We start from the raw sequence: 21307 nt of genomic DNA, 5'->3' as shown, positions 1-21307 counted from the left end.
AAGAGCTCCCAACCAGTAATTCTCCATGGCTTGCTTGGGAGGCCACAAGCCCTACACGAGTTAGGTGGCAGGATTCCCAGTAAGGAGGGAAGTGAGAGTCTTTTCGTTATTCACAAACATCTACTGCACCCTACAGAGGCTCCGTTAGATTCTAGGACTAGAGTAGGAGTGCAGTCCCTCCGCTCATGGAGCTCACGGTACCTGTGCACCATACAGCTCCTGTCCCTCTACTCAGGATCTCTGAGATGAGAATACTGCTGCTCCAGTCTGGAGACTTTAGGAAGTAAGGTCTCTTAGCTTCCCACCAAAAGACTGCTAACCTCAAACTTTCCTACTACTACGTCTGCTTACTGCTTTTTGCTAACTATTTCTAGTTTTTGTTTCCCTGACTGAGTTAAAATGGCTAAGAATCAACCTGTTGGCTGTGCGTGACCATAGCTCAGTTTCTCGTGATAGGAAGAAGGGCCAGGAAGAGAAACCTGATTACTCCAGGGATATAGTCACATCATAACAACCTACCTCAACCCTACCAGGAAACCAGAAAAGCAAGACAGCAATCAAAACTTGAGCTCCCCCTTCTTCCAGTGAGACCCCAAATCCCAGCATGTACAGCTGCTGGCACAGAGGAGGTAAATATTAACCTTGACAAGCAAAATGACCAACTCAAAAAAGCATGGAGACCTGATCTAAAACAGTTACTTTCTTAAGTATCTCTTGATGAGTTCTTAGGCGTCTATTCATTTAGTGAGTCAGCAATAAGTCCTGAGCCTCATTCGTGTACCAAGCAGTAGGCTGGGCACTGGGGCACCACAGTGAACAAGATGCAGCTCCAGTCTCTTGAGGGCTCACAGTCTCGGAGGGGAGATTGCCAGATGAACAGGCAATCGTAATACAAAGTGGTAAGTGCTAGATATAAAAGAAGCAAAAGAACTACAACTAGCTTGAGGTGAGCCACCTAGAGGGCATGGGATGCAGGGTGGGTGACACAGATGAGGCTAGAATTAGACGGGCAATGAGGGAGTTTGTGCTTTATCCAGCTTTGCTTCATTCCTGTCCCTAGGATCCTTTCTACTCTACACTCACAGGTTCAAACAGTAACATCTTGGGTGGGGCGTAACAATCTTTGTGTCTCCGAGAGGAAATACTGATTGCCATATGATAGCAAGTGATGCTACTGCAGGATTTTAGTAAGTAAATGAATAATGAGTGTGCTTACTAGTACAGGGAGTTCTGCAGGATAAGCAACTAATAGGTTAGTTTTTAACCAAATGCCCTGGATGCTGCCCTTTTTTTTTGTTTTTGAGGAAGATTAGCCCTGAGCTAACTGCTGCCAATCTTCCTCTTTTTTCTGAGGAAGACTGGCCCTGAGCTAACATCCGTGCCCATCTTTCTCTACTTTATATGTGGCACACCTACCACAGCATGGCTTGTCAAGCGGTGCCATGTCCACACCCGGGATCTGAAACAGCGAACCACGGGCCGCCAAAGCAGAACATGCGCACTTAACCGCTGAGCCACCGGGCCTGCCCCTGCCTTTTTTTATTATGTAACAAGGAGAACTTGATTATGATTCATAGAATTATTATAGATAACTTATCTGTTACAGTATGGAGAAATTGTTCACTATTTTTCAATTTATTTCAAGTGCTATCACTATGTTGACTAATAGATTAATATTTTAAAGTCTTATGACATTTTTTAAAATGTAATTTTTTAAGTTTTGCCTTTTCCTTACTAAATTTCCAGTTTTCATAGTCAATGAAAATATCTGAAGCACGTTAGGAAATGTTGTTCCACTTAGGGATATCTGACATGAGTACACCATTTCTGCCTCAATGAAAATGTCTGCCTTTGAAGGCTACCTTTTGCAGCCCCATTAACATGAACTCCCTTTGAAAAGTTAACATTTTAACCAAATGTGGGGCAGAACTCACTGTTACCTTTGCACCATTTATTGAGAAAACATATCCCTTAGAGGTTCAGTGTTTAAAAGTTCATTTCCAAATGCTCACCTGGAACAGCGTGTTTGGCCCTTGCAGCCGGGCAGGACTCAGTGGAGCAACTGGACTAAGGCTGCTCCAGAAATGTATGCTGGAGAGCAGCGGGCTTGGGGTCAGCAGCAGTCCGTTGGGTGTCTGGGAAAGCAAGCACAGACAGTTTTGATACAGGTATCGCCTGACTCCAGCCGTGATCAGCAGCATGAACCAAGAGACAGCCTCACCATCTTAGGAAAAGCTGGCAACTCTGTTCTTTCTACAAGGCTACACACAGTTTAATTTTAATTTTCTTCAATGCTAATTGTATCAGCAATTGTATAAAGGAGGGAGGTATGGACAAGTTTACCTTCCCTAAACATTCTAGTGAGAAACACAGGTTTGTAGCAGCTTTTGTCCAAATGGTTTCTTCAGTTTGCTCCCCATCCCACATTAAACAAGGTTTAGTGTACAAGCAAAACTGAGATCCCATGAAGAGGCTTTACTTTTTCTTATCTATGTTTTATTTTTCTACTGTGGACATCCATTACTTAAGTTATAAACACACACACACATCTTTTTTTCAGGGGCCTCCCAAGCATCACTTTTCCTGTCAACGGCTGTGAAGTTCTGCTGCTGAAATACCCGGTAGCAGCGTCTTCAAAAGCTCTGAACTGGGTTTTCCAGATTTCACTCCGGATGTGGGGCTGATGAGAATTCATCTCCCTGGCAATGGTTTGGAGGGAAAAAAAATCCTTTCTTGTCGGATTGGGTGTTAAGCCAAAACTGGGTTTCCCGGGAGAGTGCCAAGGACTGCATTTGCTTGCACACACGCAGCAGGAGTCCTGCCTGCTAGCCAGTGAGAGGGCAGAAGAAACAACTCGCCCCAGCCGGGAAGCCTGCGTGGCTTTTATTCTCAGCGGAGGCAAACTCCCTGGCGCAGGGTGGTTTTGCACCTTTGGTGACTAGAAGGAGCCCCTCAGTGGTTTTGTGATGTCAACAAGGTGCTCTGTGTAAGAACCACAGCAAAGGCGCCAGCATCTCAGATTGCATCATGCTGGATGCTGAAGTGTTATTTTTTCCTAGAATTGGCCTTAGCGGCTTTGTTAATTATCGAAAGCATTTGGCTGAAACCTAAGTTGAAAGGTCTGCTCTGTTCCGTGCAGAGGAGACAAACATCCAACGGTTTTCAAACTGTGAAGCTGCTAAAAGGTAAACTAATTTATACCAAATTATTCGAGTCTTTGGTTCCACAGCATTTGCTACATATTGAATAACCTATGAGGTTACTAGGATAAATACATTCTGTGGATAAGCTTCCCGTTTGTTCTAATCTGAGGCCTGGCACATTTGTGAAATTGCCATCTGGCCTAACGGTTAAGACTTAACAGTTCAGCATGGCCTGTGCCAGGGCTCCAGTCTCAGAACCACCACCTATTAGGTAGGTAATCTCTCTGTGCCTCAGGTTCCTAATCTGTAAAATGGAGAGGAAGAAATGCCTATATTACAGGATTGTCAGGAAGATGAAAAAAGATGGTCTGGTGCCTGGCACAGAGCAAATGCTTAACAGTGTTAAAGACTGTTCTCATTAGTAAGTAATTAAAATTGGACCTGACACTTACTACATGTATTTCATCTATTTGTGGGAGAAATGCTCAATGGATATAGAAAAGTACTCAATGTTCTGAAACCAACCAATCAAGTCAGCCGTTACTTTAAGGCTCCTCTCAGTGGTATTAGGCTCAGGTGATCTGAGAACTAACATCTGTGTGTCACTCTGGAGCCAGTTCCAGCCACGCTGACATCTAATAACCAGTGTGTTCTAGGCCTCCTCATCTGCCCATCAAGGAAGGTCTCAAAGCTCGAAGGAGAGAGTCTTCTAGACTACAAAACCTAGCTTGCTTTCTCTCAGTCATGGCCATAAATATATATATCAATTCCTTTTTCATCTTTTGAGCAATAGAGGAAGTGTGGAATTTGTATTTTCATAGTCTAAAGTTTGTACCCACATCTGGATTTGGGATGTTTGCACCTTTGTTTCTAAGGGATACAGGATGTACTCAGAATACAGTAGCCTTCTGTTCCTCATGTTGAATGTTTGAAATGTCTTCTGTAATATATGCAAATAAATATCGTGAAATTACTTCATTCGCTCCTCTCCCTCTATCCCTGTCCTCCCTGAAGATCCTGTGGCCGTAAACAAAAACATTTGGTTGCTCTTTTAAGGAAAGTTCCTATAAAGCCTGCCCTGGGGTATCTCTGGTCCGGTGTGAGCTTTCAGAGCCTCTCTTCACAAGGTCCTGGAGTCAGGCAGGGTGGGCTGAACCGGAGGGCTGGGGGGAAAGAAAGAAGCCACAAGCAAAAGTCCCGCCTCCTCTTCCTTCAGCAAATGGGCCCTTCTGAATGGTGTAAGGGCGTTCCTGATCCGGTCAGCTGTCAGAGGACCCAAGGGCAGCGGGCATTCATTTTTAAAGGAAAGACCCTCCTGCCAGGATCTCATTTTCATCCCCCTGCTCAGTTCTTCCACTTAATACTGAGTCTCCTAAAAAGCCTGCACATCTGAGCTAACCCTGGTGAGCTGGCGTTGTCCAGACATGCCCCACCTGAGAGCCCTTGTTCATGGCCTCCGCCCGGATCATGCCCTCTGACCTCCTCCTCTTTTCCTACCCCTGCCTCCCTCTGTCCATCAAAATGCCACCACCCCAAAGGAGACTTTCCTGCTCTCCTCTCAACTCGATGGCACTTCTCTTTTTTTTGAATCCTTCTAACACTTTATAATCACTTTTTTCCTTAACATTTAACATAGTCTGCCTCATATTATGGTAATTTGCATGTTTTTACTCTACCTCTTTCTGTGGCCTTTAAGGTATCTTGCTCATCTTTATTCCTCCAGTAGTACACAGCTGCTCAGTACTTGATGAGCTGAAGCAATCTGTAGCCCCTCACTTCTCACTTGTTGGACATCTCCACTTGGAATGCCCCCCACGTTCAAACTTGAATTCAACATCTTTCCAAATCCAGTGTTTCTTATGACTCCTCCATTTCTGTCAACAGTACCACCATTTCTCTATCCATTCAACAAATACTCGGTGCATATAGTATGTATCAGGTGCAGAGATACAATGATAAAACCAGGCCTTATCCCTGCACTCAGCCCTGTCTACAACCCAGCATCGCAGTCACCGAGATGTACAATGCCTTCCCCTTGCCACACCTCTGGGATGGCCTGTGGATCCTTCCTTGAACTGCCTCTCCTGTTTATCCCCTCATTTCATTCCTGCTGCATCCTAGCCCCTATCACCTTACAGATCACATCTGACAACAGCCACCCAAACCAGTCCACTCGCCTCTGGTTTCTCTCCCTTCCAGTCTATGCTGAGTAACACCACCAAATCAATCACCCTAACATGTTCATTCAAAATTCTTTCACACTTTTAGAAAAAAAAAGTACAACTTCCTTAGCCACAATTCTAGGTTCCTCCTAACCTAGTTTCATCTGCTCCCTAATTTCCCCGTGTGAGCCCTCCTGCTTTGTTTGATGTGTCTTGAGTTTATCTAATACACAGTCATGCTTCATTTAAAGACAGGGACACGTTTGGAGAAATGTGTCTTTAGGTGATTTCATCGTTGTGCAAGCATCACAGAGTGTACTTACACAAACCTACATGGTATAGCCTACTGCACACCTAGGCTGTATGGTACTAATCTCATGGTACCACCATCATATATGCGGTCCACTGTTGACCAAAACATCCTTATGCAGTGCATAACTATTCATAGAGAACTACAGAATTCCAACCTATCAGTTCTTCAGCACTTGCTGCAGAACTTCCCAGACCACCCAGCCCATAGTTCCCCGGACTAGACCCACTCCACAAGTGCTCTCATCCATTTCCATGGTTTTAACCACCCCTTACATGTTGCCGACTCCCTAACTTTATCTCCAACCCCAAATTCTCCTTAGCTCCAGTTCCAACTGGATGTTTCCACCTGACTCAACACGGCCTAAAGTGAACTGGTAACCTTTTCCCTATAAGCTTTTTCTTCTTCACATGCTCCTCATATCCAACTTCTGGCTCTCCCCTACCACCTCCACCCAGTTCCCAAGTCCTGTTGATGCCATTCCCTTAGTCTCTCTCAGATCAGTCCCCTTTGGCCCATTCCACTATCACAGCCTTAGATCCTAATTGTTTTTCACCTGGAATATTCTAATAGTATCCTAAATAGTTTCATCTTCACCCCTCCCCAGTTCACATTGTCAGGATGATTTCTAAAACACAAATCTGACTATGCCAGTCATACCCCATCTCCCACCACTTCCTTTACCCCTGGAATTTATCCTCCCCCCTTCCTGAACTACCGTACTGCTCTAATACAAGCTATTTCACTTTTGTGGCTTGGCTCAAGCCGTTCTTCTGCCTACAACGCCTTCCTCACCCTGTCTGCCAAATAATTGCTGCTGATCCCTCAACACCCTGCCCAAGTGTGATCACCCCCTCCATGAAGGCCTCTCAACATCCTTCCCCCCGTCCCCAGCAAAATTAATACTTTCTTCCTTAGTATTCCTTTTGCACTGCATCTGGGATACTATATTAACCAACTGAAGGTGAGTTAGGAGCTCCTAACTATCGGGGACGAGCTAACTCATGTTTGTAGCCCCTGTTCCAAGCACAGCAGCTTACATGATAGGTGCTCAGTTCGTGTTTGTGAAATTGAACTAAATGATCTTTCCCCGTTCCGTTCCTTCTCTGTGCCGTGTATCTGACTCTCTTGCCATGTGCTATCTTGTGTATGTGTATGCCTTGTTGTCTTGTCCTAAGGTCATAAAAAGAGGCACTTGTACTTCTGGTGTCCTTTCTATGATTTGCAAATAATACTTGATAATTATTTGTTGATAGTAATAAGAATTTTTGTTTCTTTTGACTTACACCTCCAGCAGCTGTTAATTTCCCATCAAAACAAGTCTAAATTCCTCAGCCAGTTTTCAGGGACCTATAATTTCACACCACCCTGAATTATACATCACCCCATATTCTTTACCTACTGGACAGCAGGCTGTAAGCTCATGAGAGCAGGAAGTGGGTCTGTCTTGCTCATTCTGTATCCCCAGGTGCCTAGCAAATGGTCGGTGGTCAATGATTATCTCCCAAAGGAATTAATTAGCAGATAGTACGCATTCATTACTTGACTGAATGAAAAGGATATGTGTGAGCCACTCAACAAGAAGTATTTGCAGACTGCCTGATTTGATCCGAGATACTGGTAAATCATTTGGGCTTTGGAAAATAAAGGAGAGAAAATCAGCATGTCCATTTAGCAGTTTGTCATACCAACAAACGTCTCTAATCTTAATCTCTCACAGATGCTGACGGAATCCATGACAGTGCATTTTAGGGTTAAAAAAACTCCTCAAATAAAGGTGACAATGAATCTGAAAACTTCGAGAGTTGCCTGCATTCAAATAAAAACATAGTTGTAAGGACTTTAAAGAGGAGAATCACACAGAAGTTTGTGTAGCACTGATTGTGCTGATCTTAAGGAACGGGGGACACGGAGAATTCCGGAAGGGTCCGGGGCAGGTATACTACCTGGTAAGGGAGAAAAAAAGGAATAACGGCAGAACTGAGGTGTCGGCGGCAGAACCATGAAGGATCAACAGAAAAGGCAAAGCACGGAGCTGAGCAGGGCCCCAGGGTGGAAAGACGGAGGCCACCACCGTGGTTTGTTTATCCGGGGCAGCCTAGAGCTGGCAGACACAAGAACCTTCAGCTGGAGTGTCAACAGGTCACACAAAACTCTACCAGTGACATCTTCCACAGCAAAGAGGTTGTACAAGGACATCCTCTGCTCCATAGGGTCAGTGTGGAGAAAGCTGCAGGCTGAGCTGGGGAAGTGTTACAGAGAGCGGAGCAAAGTTGGACTGCCCTTAGGAGAAGAAAAAAGCCACTAACTTTTTTCCTTTTGAGCTAATGGCAAAAGAGAAAATAAGATGAGAAACCACCCCTGGGCTGGGATAGGATGCAGTACATCCCAATTGCTCCTCACCACACGCATCCATTTTGCCCCAAATTCCCACCTTATGATTTGGGCTCAAAGTTATTGCATACACCAGTAAATGCAGGAAAGAGGTTTTAGCATTTCAGTCCTCAGCAGGCTGCCTCCACTCAATTAGTGCTAATCCAAGGCAGCTGCTAATAAAACCGCCTGGGGCGGGCATGCTCAGACTCTGAGGGTGGGTTCATGCCCCCAGTGCCCGCACGTATCTGAGTTCAGCATCTCACACATCACATGTGAGATTAACAGAGGTCTTGGCATAATAATGAAGGGAAATGCAATGTGCCCACCTCCGATCCTGAACCAACTTTACATTGTTAAGAGATGAGGAGGGAGACGCTGAACGGAAGAGGCAAATGGAAGAGGGACAGACGATACCGAGGTACAGAAGATACGGAGAATCAGAAGTTCCAGCTGGCACCAGTCAGCCTTCCATGGTGCCTGGCTAGGAGAACCAGGAGGGTTCACATCCTGGCTCCTCCCCGTCTCAATTTCTATAGCTCCCGCCGTCAGAGATAACATCCTTGGCTTTTCTAGCAATCATCTAATATGACTTGGCGTCTGAGCTCCAGCTACATCACTCTTGGGTACCCAGCTGGCATTCATATTCTCATTTTTCAGTTCCTCCTAGCCCATGCTTGAGGGTCTCTGAGTGATCATCATGTCTGTCTACAGTAGTAATTTTGGTTTCTCAAAAACTCACAAACAAGAGTAATTTCAACTACAGTTTCTACAGGTTCCAGCAGATGCACCACAAGTTTCTTTTTTTTTTTTTAACATAGAGGGAAATCTTTTCTTTTTGAAGGGAAAAGTCACTATGAGCTAACATCTGTTGCCAATCTTCCTCTTTTTACTTTTCCTCCCCAAAGCCTCAGTGCATGGTTGTATATCCTAGTTCTAACTCCTTGTAGTTCTTCCATGTGAGCCTCTGCCACAGCAAGGCATCTGACAGATGGGTGGTGTGGTTCCAAGACCGGGAAATGAACCCAGGACACCAAAGTGGTGAGAGCACAGAACTTTAACCACCAGGCCATCATGGCTGGCTCATACCACAGGCATTTTTGATGGGAGTGACGGTTGTGATGTTAGGGGAGTGGCAGAATGCAGATGATTTTTTATGCGTATCATGCTGTAGATCAAAATTTCAAATCTGAATTTGGACCTACACGAGGTATGTGGTTTAATGAGGTCCCCAGAGGGAACTGTAACCATGTGACCCTGGTCATGCCAAGCCTCTCTTAATCCTACCTTCTTCCTGCCATGTTTCTAGCTGAAAATAACCGTGAATTATTCTTGGAATAAATAAATAAATAAAAATAAATAAATAATTCTACGAATAAATAAATACTTGGGAGCTTCACTTTCAGGGTATCACGTTACTACAGCACACTTCTTATCTCTTCTAAAGTTTACAGGAGCTTCCCACAGGTAACCAAACGTTTATCGCACACAGTGTCACACAGCACACCCCAGAGGAAAGCAGAGTTTCTGTGACAGAAAGTGCTAAGGCAGGAGGGACACCAAGGAGCTGTATGAGGGAGACGTCACTGCTGCCTGTGGGAGAAAGGCCACCAGCCCCCTCCAGGTGGAGAGGAACGCTCTGGAGTTGACCTGGGAACGACAGAAGGCTTTCACTTCTGTCTCCTGGGGGCGGTTTCAGGGGAATGGGCTCATCTCCCAGGCTGAGCCCAGTGGACTTCACAAGACTGGCTGGCTGCGGAGAGCTGATGCTGTTCCTGGCTGCCCACAGGAGGGAGGACCATGGTCTGGTGGGTTAGTTTCTGGGGCACCCTGAAGCAGCTCCTGGGTGTGGGGATCTCTGAGAATCCAAATCTCATATTGACTCCAGGCCTATCCTATATCCTAAATACTCGAGCTTGTGAAGTCAAGATAAAGCCCTGTGACATCCTGTCTGACTCAGAGAGACCACCTGTGTGGGTACCCGACCCCTGAGTGCCACCCTTTCTCTGCTCTCTCTGCTCTCTCCTTCATTACCTTTTCCCTCCCTCCCTATCGGCCACCCATGGCCATGCCAGGGGCAGAGGTGACACTGCTAGAAGGTGAGGGAATTTCAAGTCCTGAGATTCCGCCATCTCCCAAAGGCAGCCCTTGCCTCCTTTGAACCTGATCAGAGTGCCACCCAGTGCACTTTCCTCCCCCGCCACCCTCCAGTCCCCTGGATCCAAAGGCCCTTTCTCAGCCTGGGCCCCCACTTCCACTCCCCTGTCCTGGGTCCAGCCCTGCCCTTTGCCTCCCTCCCCTCAGGAAGCCCTGCTCCCATCTCTTGGACTTCCTGACACTCACTCATGCTGCAAAGCCCTGCCCTCACGAGTTGGCTGAGGACATGCACTCATCTGCCCAAGGCACAGGTCCTCCATTAAAGCATCTGGCTCTCCTCTGTCTTCCCCGCCCTGGTTTTAGCCCATTCCAGTAAGTTCTGTCTCCCCATCCTGAGCTTTGCATCCATTTGTTCACAGCTATCCTCTATCCCTTTCTCATGTCAAGGTCCTCCTCCCCTCAGCCCAGCCATACCATCCTCAGTCCCACGGAGCAGATCCACCCTAAATTAACGGTGTCCAGGCACAAAACCCAGGGCTAGCCTTAGCCAATTTCTCCCGAGACAACTACAGGGCTGGCATCTGTCCCACTCTGTTCAGAGACGGTGATACAGGCTCACAGGAAAAGCAGATACTGAAAGAGAGTTGGCCTTGGCCTGGCTTGAGACCTCTCTAAACCTTACAGTCATAAACACAAACGAGGCCATGGCAGGGGAACCTCAGATCGTGCGCCCTGGCCTCGCTTCTCAAGTCATTCTCTGGGCTCCTGCAGGAGCCGCTGTTTCTGAGCCAGCTCCTCAGCAGCCCTTAGTCATGGGGTGGTTTTGTTTGATTAGAAAATGCCCAATTTGAGAGCACACATGCTCCTTCCGACCAGTAACTGAGCCCTCAGCCCTCCCTCCACGGTGGCATGCTCGTTCCCACCAGCTCCCAAGCTTGAGCTGACACAAAATCCCTGGGCCATAATCAATCGTGACGCCACGGAAAGGAAAAGCCAAGAGCTGCTTCCAGCTGCTTTGCAGACTCCATGGACTGTTAGGATCAGGGACAACTGGACGTCTTCCCAGTGGGAATGAATGCCAAGAGCATTTTACTGAAGAGCATGGATTCTGGAGCAGACTAACTGGGTTCAAATTCGCTTCTACCACCCATTAACTGTGTGACCTTGGTCAAATGACTTCATGGCTGTGCCTCTTTTACCTCAGCTGGCAAAATGGGACAATAATAGCAGCTACTTCACAGGGCTGGAAAAGGAACTGAGGTGAGGGACGGAGAGTGCTTAGAATCGTGTCTGGCACACATGAAAAGCTCAGAATATGATGCTGCTGCCGCCAACAATGACGACAGCAAGGACATCCTCGGCAGTGAGTACAGTGGCAAGGGCTGGAGAGACACCCATGTCAAGCGCATCCCTCCACCCGGTGCCACAAAGCTGCATGCTAATAAGACCTGCCAGTCACAGCTAGCTGTCATACCACGACCATTATCCCATTTAGCCCTCACAACAATCCATTTCACAGATGTGGCAACAGGCTCCGAGAGCACGTGCCCACAGTCACACTTCTCCCAAGCGGTGCAGCCAGGAACTGAATCCAGGTCTGCGACCCCAAAGCCAATGCGCTTAGCTTCTGCCACCAGACGCATCCAAGTTTCCAGAGGAAGCAGAAAGAGGGTTTCCCAGCACCTGTTTTGCCTCTGTCCGCCATCGCCAGCTGGACAAGAAAGAGCATCTGAACATTGTATTTAAAGGGGAAGGCTGCCTTCTCGTTGGAATTAACTAACAATCCTTGCTCCACAAGTTTGCATTCCTCTCCTGTGACGTGGACCTGGGTTTTCTCAGAGTAGCACTGCTCTTACTGAACGATCTCTTTCCACCGTTTGCTGTGGCCTTTTCATTTCTCATGAGACTACAGGCCAACACAGCTCCACACCCCAGACCAGGGCAATGGCCATATCAGTTACCATCTATTTTCTTATTAACAGAAAACGGCTACTCATCAAGTGCCCCCTAGAGAGGACTCTGCCGTAAACATTTCATAAAGCCCAAATGCCTTCTGAAATGTCAGCGGCCTGCTCAACGTTCCCTGGGAAATCATGGCTTAGATCTGCTCTGACAGCCAGTGTGCACGGTCCATCTGATGATCACTTTAGGCCACTAAAAACAAGAAACCCATCAAGCCTCCCACTGTAGCCAGTATCCCAAGCCTGTCCTCTTGTGGATGCCCTGGTCTGGGGATAGAAAAGTCATTTCCCTTCACATTGACACAGTGACTTTGGTACACGGGCCCCAGGATTATCTTCTGAAGGGCAGAAGGAAGTTGCTTTGTTTGCTCTTTCTTCCTTTCTGCTAAGCCAGTGAGTCTGGGTGCGGCCAGGACGACCGGGACGGCTCTTACCTGCGCGGTGAAGAAGGCTGGGGTGAGGGATCCGGAGGGAAGGGCTGGGCTGTTGAGGGCGATGGAGCCAATATCGGTGCCGGAGAGCACCAGCGGGGGCGCGGAGATTTCCAAGCCTTTGGGTTTTTTGGCCTTTGGGGGAAGAGATGGAGACCTGGTCTTGGAGCCCGATGACAGGTTCAAGGGCTCTAGGGAATCCGAGTCATGGCAGGCGGCCTCCAGGAAGAGGCTTCTGTGTTCAGAAGGGACAGGCGAGTTGGGGGACAGGGACGGGGACCGAGATGAGGAGGGCGAAGAGGACGAAATGCTGGCGGCGTTTGGCAGCATTAAAGAGGAGATCTTGGCTGAGACGGACGAGGACAGGAAGGCCTCAGACGTGGAGGGCAGTGACACCACGGGCCTGCTGATGTGCTGGTCGGTTTTATTGGTCACAAACCTGATGACAGTCCTGACTTCTTCCACGGGAGGGCTGTCTTCCGGCTGCTCCTCCAGCTTCTCCGTCTTGATTGCCTTGAAGGATTCTGGCGGGTTCTGCAGAGAGTTAATGGTGAAGGACGAGTAGAGGCCTGAGTGGATGTATTCGTTGCGGCTTGTGCTTTTGAGGGCTGACAAGCCGTGTCTGTGCGCCTCTCGGCCCTCGGGAGGCGCCTTGCAGTCGCTGTCCTGCAGCAGAAGGCTCTCCCGGCTGATCTCCACCGCGTGAGGGTCCATTTTCAGTATTTCCGGGAAAGAGACAAACTTGTACACAAACTTCTGCCCAATCACCTTTTTGATGATGTTCTGTGAACACAAAAGGAGACATGGAAAAGATGAGTGCACCCAAGAAACTGACTAAGAGGTTCATTACAGTGGGGAAGTTTGCCAGCAGAAGCACCAAAATCTTCCTGATTTACACGTCTTGGCTAAGGTGCGCTGGAAAGAGGAATAAAGTTGGAGGCAGAAGAATTAGATTTGCATTCCAATTCTGCCAATCACTAATGGCATAGTCTTCGGCAAATCGTCATTTTTAGTGTCCTCATCTGTGAAGCGAGGACTATTATACCTAATAATCTAATAACAGTTGCCATTTATTAAGCACTTACTGTGGGAGCTGGCATCGTTCATGCATTATCTCACATAATCTGTACAGCAATCCTAAGAGGATGGGATTATTAAACTCTCATTTTAAAACTGAGGAAAATAAGCTTGGAGCGTTTAAATAACACACACAGCCACATGGTACGTAAGTCCTGGAGGAAGCATTTCCTTAGCCATAATACAGTATTGTCTTACCTACCTCTGGGACTTGTGAGAATTCAGTGAAATAATAATGGGAAAGCATTCTGCAAGCTGGAAAGCATTATAGAAAAGTAAGTTATTATCACCAAACACCATAATGTTTTCTTAAATCATGTAGCCATTTTTTCTTTTTAATTTTCTGCCAAGAAAGCCACTGGAGGAAAAACGAACTGTCTACTTGGATATTTACGGCACCCATACAGTACAGTTAAGTGGCTGGTATCTACTTCTGGCTCTTCAGTTTACGGCTCCAGTTACATTTGGATGTAAACGAAAACCAATAATCATTGCACAAGTTTTCGCGCCCCTTTGGGAGAATGGACATCATAGTAAAGGCCGTACTGTTCTTCAGGTTTATTAAATTGGAACATTAGCAAATATCTGTCAAACGCTTACAGGGTCCCAGGTGCTCAAAGGAGCAAAGAGGATCTCCCTCAAGCACACAGGACCAAGAGCACCATCCTGTGGGAAAAGGGACGCAATGTTTCCTTACAAACCCTTCCTCCTAAAACTTGGGTATGAATGAGGTTAAAAAATCATTTGGGGACAAGAGCTTTAAAACTAGCTCCTATTGAGTGCCTACTGGGTACTGGATGTTGTACACAAGCTCTCTTTTGATCTCACGCTAACCCTCTTGTAGGTGGGTGGTATCATCCTTTATAATATAAGCTAGAGGCCGGCCCCGTGGCTGAGTGGTTAAGTTCGCACACTCCGCTTTGGCGGCCCAGGGTTTCGCTGGTTCGGATCCTGGGCGAGGACCTAGCACTGCTCATCAGGCCGTGCTGAGGTGGTGTCCCACATAAAAGAACTAGAAGGATCTACAACTAGAATATACACCTATGCACTGGGGGGCTTTGCAGAGAAGAAGACGAAGAAAAAAAAAGATTGGCCACAGATGTTAGCTCAGGTGCCAACCTTTAAAAAAAGAAAAAAGCATAAGCTGAGATGGGCACTAATTTGTCCAAGAAACACCAAGATCCACTCATTCTAAAGCGTAAGCTTTTTCACATTTCCACACAAATTTGGAGGGAAGGAATCAAAGAACCTCTTAGTAGAGATGAAATTTTTTAAAGTTGAGATATAACTGACATAGAACATTATATTAGTGTCAGGTGTACACACAATGATCTGAAATTTGTCTATATTGTGAAATGAGCACCACAATAAGTCTAGTTAACATCCATCAACTCATGTAATTACAAATTCTTTTTTCCTTGTGATGAGAACTTTAAAATCTACTCTCTCAGCACCTTTCAAATATACAATACAGATGAAATTTAATTAAATTCTGATGTTCCCTTTGTGATCAGTTTGGTTTATAAAATACAGGTCGATCGCGTCTTTGCTTCCCTCCTGTTCCGTCATGGCATGCGAACTTGCCTTTGTCCTTCTCACGTGGATCCTCAAATCCCCCAAGTGAATTTATCCAGCAGTCAGGAGGGAAGGGCATATTCACCAGCCACTGAGATTTTCAAGGAGGAATTCCTCGGGGCAGGCATCTAAGGAAGGGACACACAAGGTCCCCATTCAGCACTAGAAATCCCAATAAGGCAAATCCTGGCAAAACTTCGCTCAGCACCAGCACACAAGCAGCTCACCAACCCGAGCACATTAGACTCGAAGCTGGACAATTCCAGTGCCGGCATCCTGGCGCTCTGGCCTGCAATTTAACCCACCGAATCCAATTTACTCCGCCTGACCTCATTCTCACACCCAACACTAGCAAAGCTGGCAGCCGCTTACAAACCTTCAAAGAAATTTGGGGAAACTTACAAGACCCACCTGGGCTGAATTGGCAGCATTTCTGCAGAGGCGGCACCATACCTAGGTAGACAACATGCCAGGAAGAAATCAGCTCGCAGCAGGAAAGGGTTAAGTAAGGGTGTCACTGGTGCCACCTGACCCTGAGTCAGTTCCTAGTAAAAAGAAAGCATGCTGGCCTGGTGTGTTCCTCTGCTAAAATTTTAAGGTGTTTTTGCTTTTCGTTCATAGTATTTTTCTCCCTGAGGGAAAACGTTATTTTATACTCAGCCAATTGAATACTCATCTCGACTGATGGAATTATTAAAGCCTAAATATTTACACAGAAAAAAAGAAGAGAAAAGAGAAACTGTACAGTCTGAATCATTTCTTCTGACAGGTCTTGTAAACAGTTTTTTTTTTTTAAAAAGAACCAACCTTTAATTTTATTATGAGCATTCAGAACATAATGTCTGAGCAGCAGTGCATTCGTAAGCAAACCAGGAAACAATTGGAGACTGTGATAAAAATGATAAGAATGCCTCTCCTCCTCACAAAATGGCTGGGAATTGAAAGGCAATCTCAGAGAGCGAGCTGGGCCTTGATATGTCGAAAAGAACGTAAGGAACAACCCACATGACTATCAACTGACAACTGGATAAACAAAATGTGGTATATTCATACACGAGAATATTATCCAGCCATGAAAAAGAATGATTACTGCCCCATGCTGCACCACGGAAGCACCTGGAATTCAGCATTCCAAGTCAAAGGAGTCAGGCACAAAAGGCCACACAGTGTATGATTGATCTATTTATATAAAATGGCCAGAACAGATAAATCTATAGAACAAAGTAGATGAGTCATTTCCTAGGGTTGGAGTCTAGGTAGGGAACTGAGCGATGATACCTATTAGGTAAGGTTTTTTGGGGGGATAGTGAAAATGTTCTAAAATTGATAGTTCTGATGGATGCACAGGTCTGTAAATATACTCAAAGTCATTGAATTGTATACTTTAAATGGGTGAATTGGATGGTATGTGAATTATACTTCAATAAAGCTGTTTAAAAAAAAAAGAACATTAGGAATATTTCTTCCCAGCTCTTCTGAGATATAATTGACATATAACATTGTGTAAGTTTAAGGTGTACAATGTGATGATTTGATATACGTATATAGTGGGAAATGCTTCCCACAATAAGGTGAGTTAACACATCCCTCACCTCACATAATTACCATTTTGTGGTGGGGGTGGTGAGAACATTTAAGAGCTACTCTCTTAGCAACTTTCAAGTACACAATACGCTATTGTTAACTAGAGTCACCATGCTGTACATTCCATCTCCAGAACTTATTCATCTTAGAGCTGGAAGTTTGCACCCTTTGACCAACATCTCCCCATTTCCCCACCTCCAGCCCGTGCTAACCATCGATCTACTATGTTTCTATGAGTTCAGCTTTTCTAGATTCCACATACAAGTGCTATCATACAGCATCCCTCTTTCTCTGACTTATTTCACTTAATAATGATGCTCTCAAGGTCCATCCAGAACATGAGGACTCTTAAGAATTTTACATGTTTAAATGGAAGGTGGTGGGAACTTTCCATGGCTAGATGGTGACTGCCATAACATGCTAAAACCTACTCTGAGTATGAAAAACGGGGACCTGCACAGGACCCTGAACTCAGCTGTAGCAGGATGGCCCTTCAGCAGCCGCTGCCTCTGCCAAGAGAGCTGTCTGGACACCAAGAGACTTTCAGGGAAAGGTTACACAGTGACGGGAATGGAGACAATTTAAGGAGCTGGCCAAAGGGAAGAAGACATAGCTTTTGGAAAGAACGAGGGCGGGTCTCACTTCTCTAGAGGCCAATGGGAAAGATGGATTAGATCTGACTAGCTGGACAATCTGGAACCTCTGCCAGGACTAAAGGCTGGGAAGGGAACTGGGAAAGAAGAGGGGACCGTCAGGTAGAGAGAGCAGGTCAAAGCAATGCAGCCCAGCGCCAGCCCTGCTGGTTGAGAGCCCAACTCTGCACTCGGGACACCTGCTCACATGAGGGGAGCCGGGAAGAAAAGCCCACCGCCAGGATGCCCATGGCCGGAGACCTCAGTAGGTAAGTGGGCTCAGAGGAGGTGTGTAACTGGCAGCTCGACTGACAGCCCCCAGGAGCTTATGCGTGGCAGGTATGTTTGAAGATCTCTCTGTGGTTTCCAAGGGGAGGTTTCCTTTCAAGAATTTGCCTCATGAGGGGTTTCCTAAGAAAACTCACAGTATAGGGGAACAATTTTAGGTAGTGGTTGCTGAGCACATATTATCTGTCAGGCTCTGCACTAAGAACTTGACCACCGTCAACTCATTGAATCCTCTGAGAGATTAGAATTACTGTATTCCGCATTTTGGAGATAGGCAAACTGAGGCTCAGAGAGTATCACTTGACCCACGATCACAAGCTGGTACTTGGGCAGTCTCACTCCAGAGCGCCTGGCCAGGATGCAAAAGCACTAGGCTATGGGCTCTTATTATGAAAAGTGATGAGGATATTTAGAAAAAGTCTGGTTTTCACCCCTTCTTCCCAGACTCACAAGTATTTGTTGCTCAGAGTTGCCTGGTAACATGACAAATGCTGTTGGTGTGCGGTGGAGCTAAGAGACTCTCTCCAGTGTGGTTTTCGAGCGACAGTTGCACACATCTGCTTCCCTTCACCCACGTGGGTCCAGCCTCTTTGTTCGTAATTGCCCATTAAAGGTGCATTCACAACCAGGGTGGACTCGGGACCTGGCATTCGGTGTGAGGGTACAGGCAGCTGGGATGAGACCAGCTTCAGCGAGGGGGAAAGCAACATCCACCTAACATACCCTAAGCGGCAGTTCCAGGCGAAAGTGGAAGCTCAGCTCCCAAACTACTCTCGCCATCACCACTGGCAAATTGGAGTGTTGAGAATGCAGGAGCCCAAGGGGCAAGCTGTCTGTCTGGGACAGGACTATAGCTGACTTGTGCAAAGGAATCCTGCCCGACTCAGCAGCTACCTCTGGTGACAGAGGGATCCCGTGAGAGCCTCCCTCAGTTATTCCACCCTAACGGGCTGGAAATCCCTGAGAGCAGGTCACGTTTCCAGCCCCTCAGTGCTGTCTGCAGCTCTGACAGGTTCCACGCTTCCTTAGAAAACTAGGAGTGTCCGTGGGTGTGTTTAAATATGTACACACACTCAATTCCGCCTTCTCCTCCCACTGAAGAGGAAGAAGGAGCCTGTGTAAATAATCCCAGATAGTGGATAAATTAGACATATGTCTATTAACTATTGTGATTTTTAAAAGAAATTATATATAGTGCTAGGTGATGAAGAGATGCTTGTGGAATTGAATTGATCTTCTTAATTTTGATGTTATTAAGGATAATATTAAGTTAACTACATGCTTGTTGAATGAATGACTCTCACTGGAGAGAACTGGGCCAGGCAGGAAGCCAGAGGCTTCTCCCCATGAGAGACGCGGTTTTCTGTGGCTAATCCCCAGGCTGGTTAAAACTCCGTGTGACTGCATCCCATATGTACACCTGCGTGTGCTTTTCTGCTGCATTTTTAAACTGAAAACTCCCAGACAGACACAGGAGGCCAAGCAAACCCCTACAACCTCACACCTCCTGTGAGAGCTTAATAAAATGTAACTTCACTTATCTATGTACTGGGCAAAGATCTGTCGCATGTGTCGGCTCTGGCCTGGCACCCCAATCTAGATCTAAGATCGCGCATTGGACTTTCCGTGCTCAGACTTCTCATGCCAGCTCTCACTCCTCTCCAGGGCTCCCCTTCCCAGGGGCTGCTCCCGGCCCCAGGAGGACCGGAGCAGCTGTGGGTTCTGCATCAGTACAGCTACCCCTAAATTCTCCACCATTTGAGGGCTCCCAGGAACTAGAGGACTCCTGCCCTCTGATTCTGCAACTTTCCTATCTTGTTCTCAAAACTGTGAAATGTCAGCAGCTCAGGAAGCAAGCAGGCAAGCTTGTGCAGAAGATTCTTGCTAACAGGCAGCCCAGCCTTTTCTGAACCCAGCCCTGCAGCAGGGCTGGACCAGAGCACAGAACGGGGGATCTTTCCGTAAATACCCACTTGACCCCGTCAAAAGGACTGCCACTGGGATTACAAGGAGCAGTTCCAGAGTCACTGTCTGAGTTCAAATGCCACCCCCACCTCTTCCCAGGCAGGTGCCTTAGCTTCCTCATCCATAAAATAAGGACTGATGTACCGCTCGCCTCATGGGACTGAATGAGACAACCCATATAAAGCTTACAGCAGAACGCCCGGTGCAGCCACACATGATGAGCCTGCAAGATACACTAGCTCTTGGTATTATCATTATTTTCGCACTTCCGTTTAAGCAAAAACAAAAGAAAACATCTCTTAACAGCTCTAATGACAACTGCAGAGTCAAAATAAACCTCTTAGAAGGCTATGTGTGTCCCACTTGCTTTATCCACAGTTCTGGGTAAAGAGTTGAGTCACATGGCAGACAGAATGACATCTGGTTTACACAGCTCGACCAAGCAGGGGCAACATCATGTTTTATTTAGTTAGGTTCAGACAAGAAAGAGACTGAAGGCTTACAGGATATCATGCCTAGCGTGGCCAGCATTGACATCCACTGTGAAGAAAACCTCACACACTCCAATTAAGTCAGGGGTTGGGGGAGGAGAGGGGGCCGGCCCTCGGGGGGCAGCAGATGCAAAGGACTGTGGAATCCGAGGGTCCCGCTTAGAAGGCCACAGCAGCTTCAGCAGGGACCCTGCACGTCCAGCCCGACGAGTGGTGTGGACACTAACCAGACACCCCAGCTGATCCCCACTGTTCTCCAGTGTCTCTCAGAGCAGGAAACGCGCTGCCCAGACAGGAGGGAGCAGCCCAGCTCCACAGGGTCTGCTGTGGATGGACCGTGGCTGGGGGTGGGGGGAGGGACCGGGGTGGGGGGGTGGGTACGAGGAGGGCTGCTGGCCTGGGGCTCCTGCCACTGAGATCCTGGGGCAGGAGAAGTGGGATGGGACGTTCATCTCACTGTGAAAGGAGCCAGTGGCCAGAAAGGGCAAAGGAGAGAAGCAAGCACGTATGAGGGCCCACCACGTGCTGTACACGCACAGCCACTGTGCAAGATGGCCCCTGTGATCCCATTTTAAAGATGAAGAAGTTGAGGCTCTTGGTGGGCCAGTGAGATTATACCCAATTTCCCACACCATAGAGGTGGGTTAAATACTGGGAGGGCCTTACACTGGGATACCATGTAGCTATTTTAGAGGATAATACGTTGTTAACATTTCCCCACGTCTTTAAATATACATTGAGTGAAAAAAGCAGCACGCATGAGATGATTCCATTATTTTAACGAAATAATTATATATATCAAAGAAAAAGACAGACTAATCTTGAAAGATCTATAATAAAATTTAACAGTGGAAGAATTACCAGTGACTTGTAATATTTCTTTTTGCTTATCTGAATTTTCACATTTAAAAAAATAACCTGTATTTAATATGTATTACTTGTCAATGAAGTTTTGTTTTGTTTCCTTCTGTTTTAAAAGAAGCTGGCTCTAAAAAGCTTACTAGCCTAAGATCACACAGCTTGTGACCGGTGGAGCTGAAGTGTGAACCCATTTGTATCCAGAGCCAAGAGGAAGCCTTTTCTGTCCCACCACGGCACCCTTGCCCAGAAAGCAGCTGCTGTTGGCTCAGAGGCTGCTGCTCCGTCAAGCCGTCAGGACCGCGGGTTCTGCATTCCAGAGTAATTGTGGGGTGGCTGTGGAGCGCCTGGGAAACCCAG

General features: G+C 46.8%; 2 protein-coding genes across 6 annotated transcripts in view; one reads left to right on the top strand and one right to left on the bottom strand.

Moving 5' to 3' along the window:
- CDK17 (cyclin dependent kinase 17) overlaps positions 1-4116 on the top strand; it is a 108776-nt gene extending 104660 nt beyond the window's left edge. For 2 of the 5 annotated variants that reach the window (XR_011534737.1, XR_011534740.1), the window contains exons 18-19: positions 457-629; positions 2561-4116. The gene's annotated coding sequence lies outside the window, so the exon portion shown is untranslated. Of the gene's footprint in view, positions 1-443; positions 630-2560 lie in introns of all 5 variants that reach the window. The other 3 variants (XR_011534739.1, XR_011534738.1, XM_070600210.1) reach the window with 3 other exon arrangements.
- Positions 1-21307, bottom strand: part of ELK3 (ETS transcription factor ELK3) — a 66310-nt gene that overhangs the window by 6591 nt on the left and 38412 nt on the right. Inside the window, exons 3-4 of the mRNA XM_070600220.1 lie at positions 12481-13260; positions 2013-2135 (exon numbers count right to left, since the gene is read on the bottom strand). Coding sequence (XP_070456321.1) covers positions 2013-2135; positions 12481-13260 — 903 coding nt within the window. The remainder of the gene's footprint in view (positions 1-2012; positions 2136-12480; positions 13261-21307) is intronic.

The sequence above is a fragment of the Equus przewalskii genome, chromosome 29 (assembly GCF_037783145.1).
Source record: "Equus przewalskii isolate Varuska chromosome 29, EquPr2, whole genome shotgun sequence".
Taxonomy (NCBI): Eukaryota; Metazoa; Chordata; class Mammalia; order Perissodactyla; family Equidae; genus Equus; species Equus przewalskii.
This window is presented reverse-complemented; position numbering and strand designations above follow the sequence as displayed.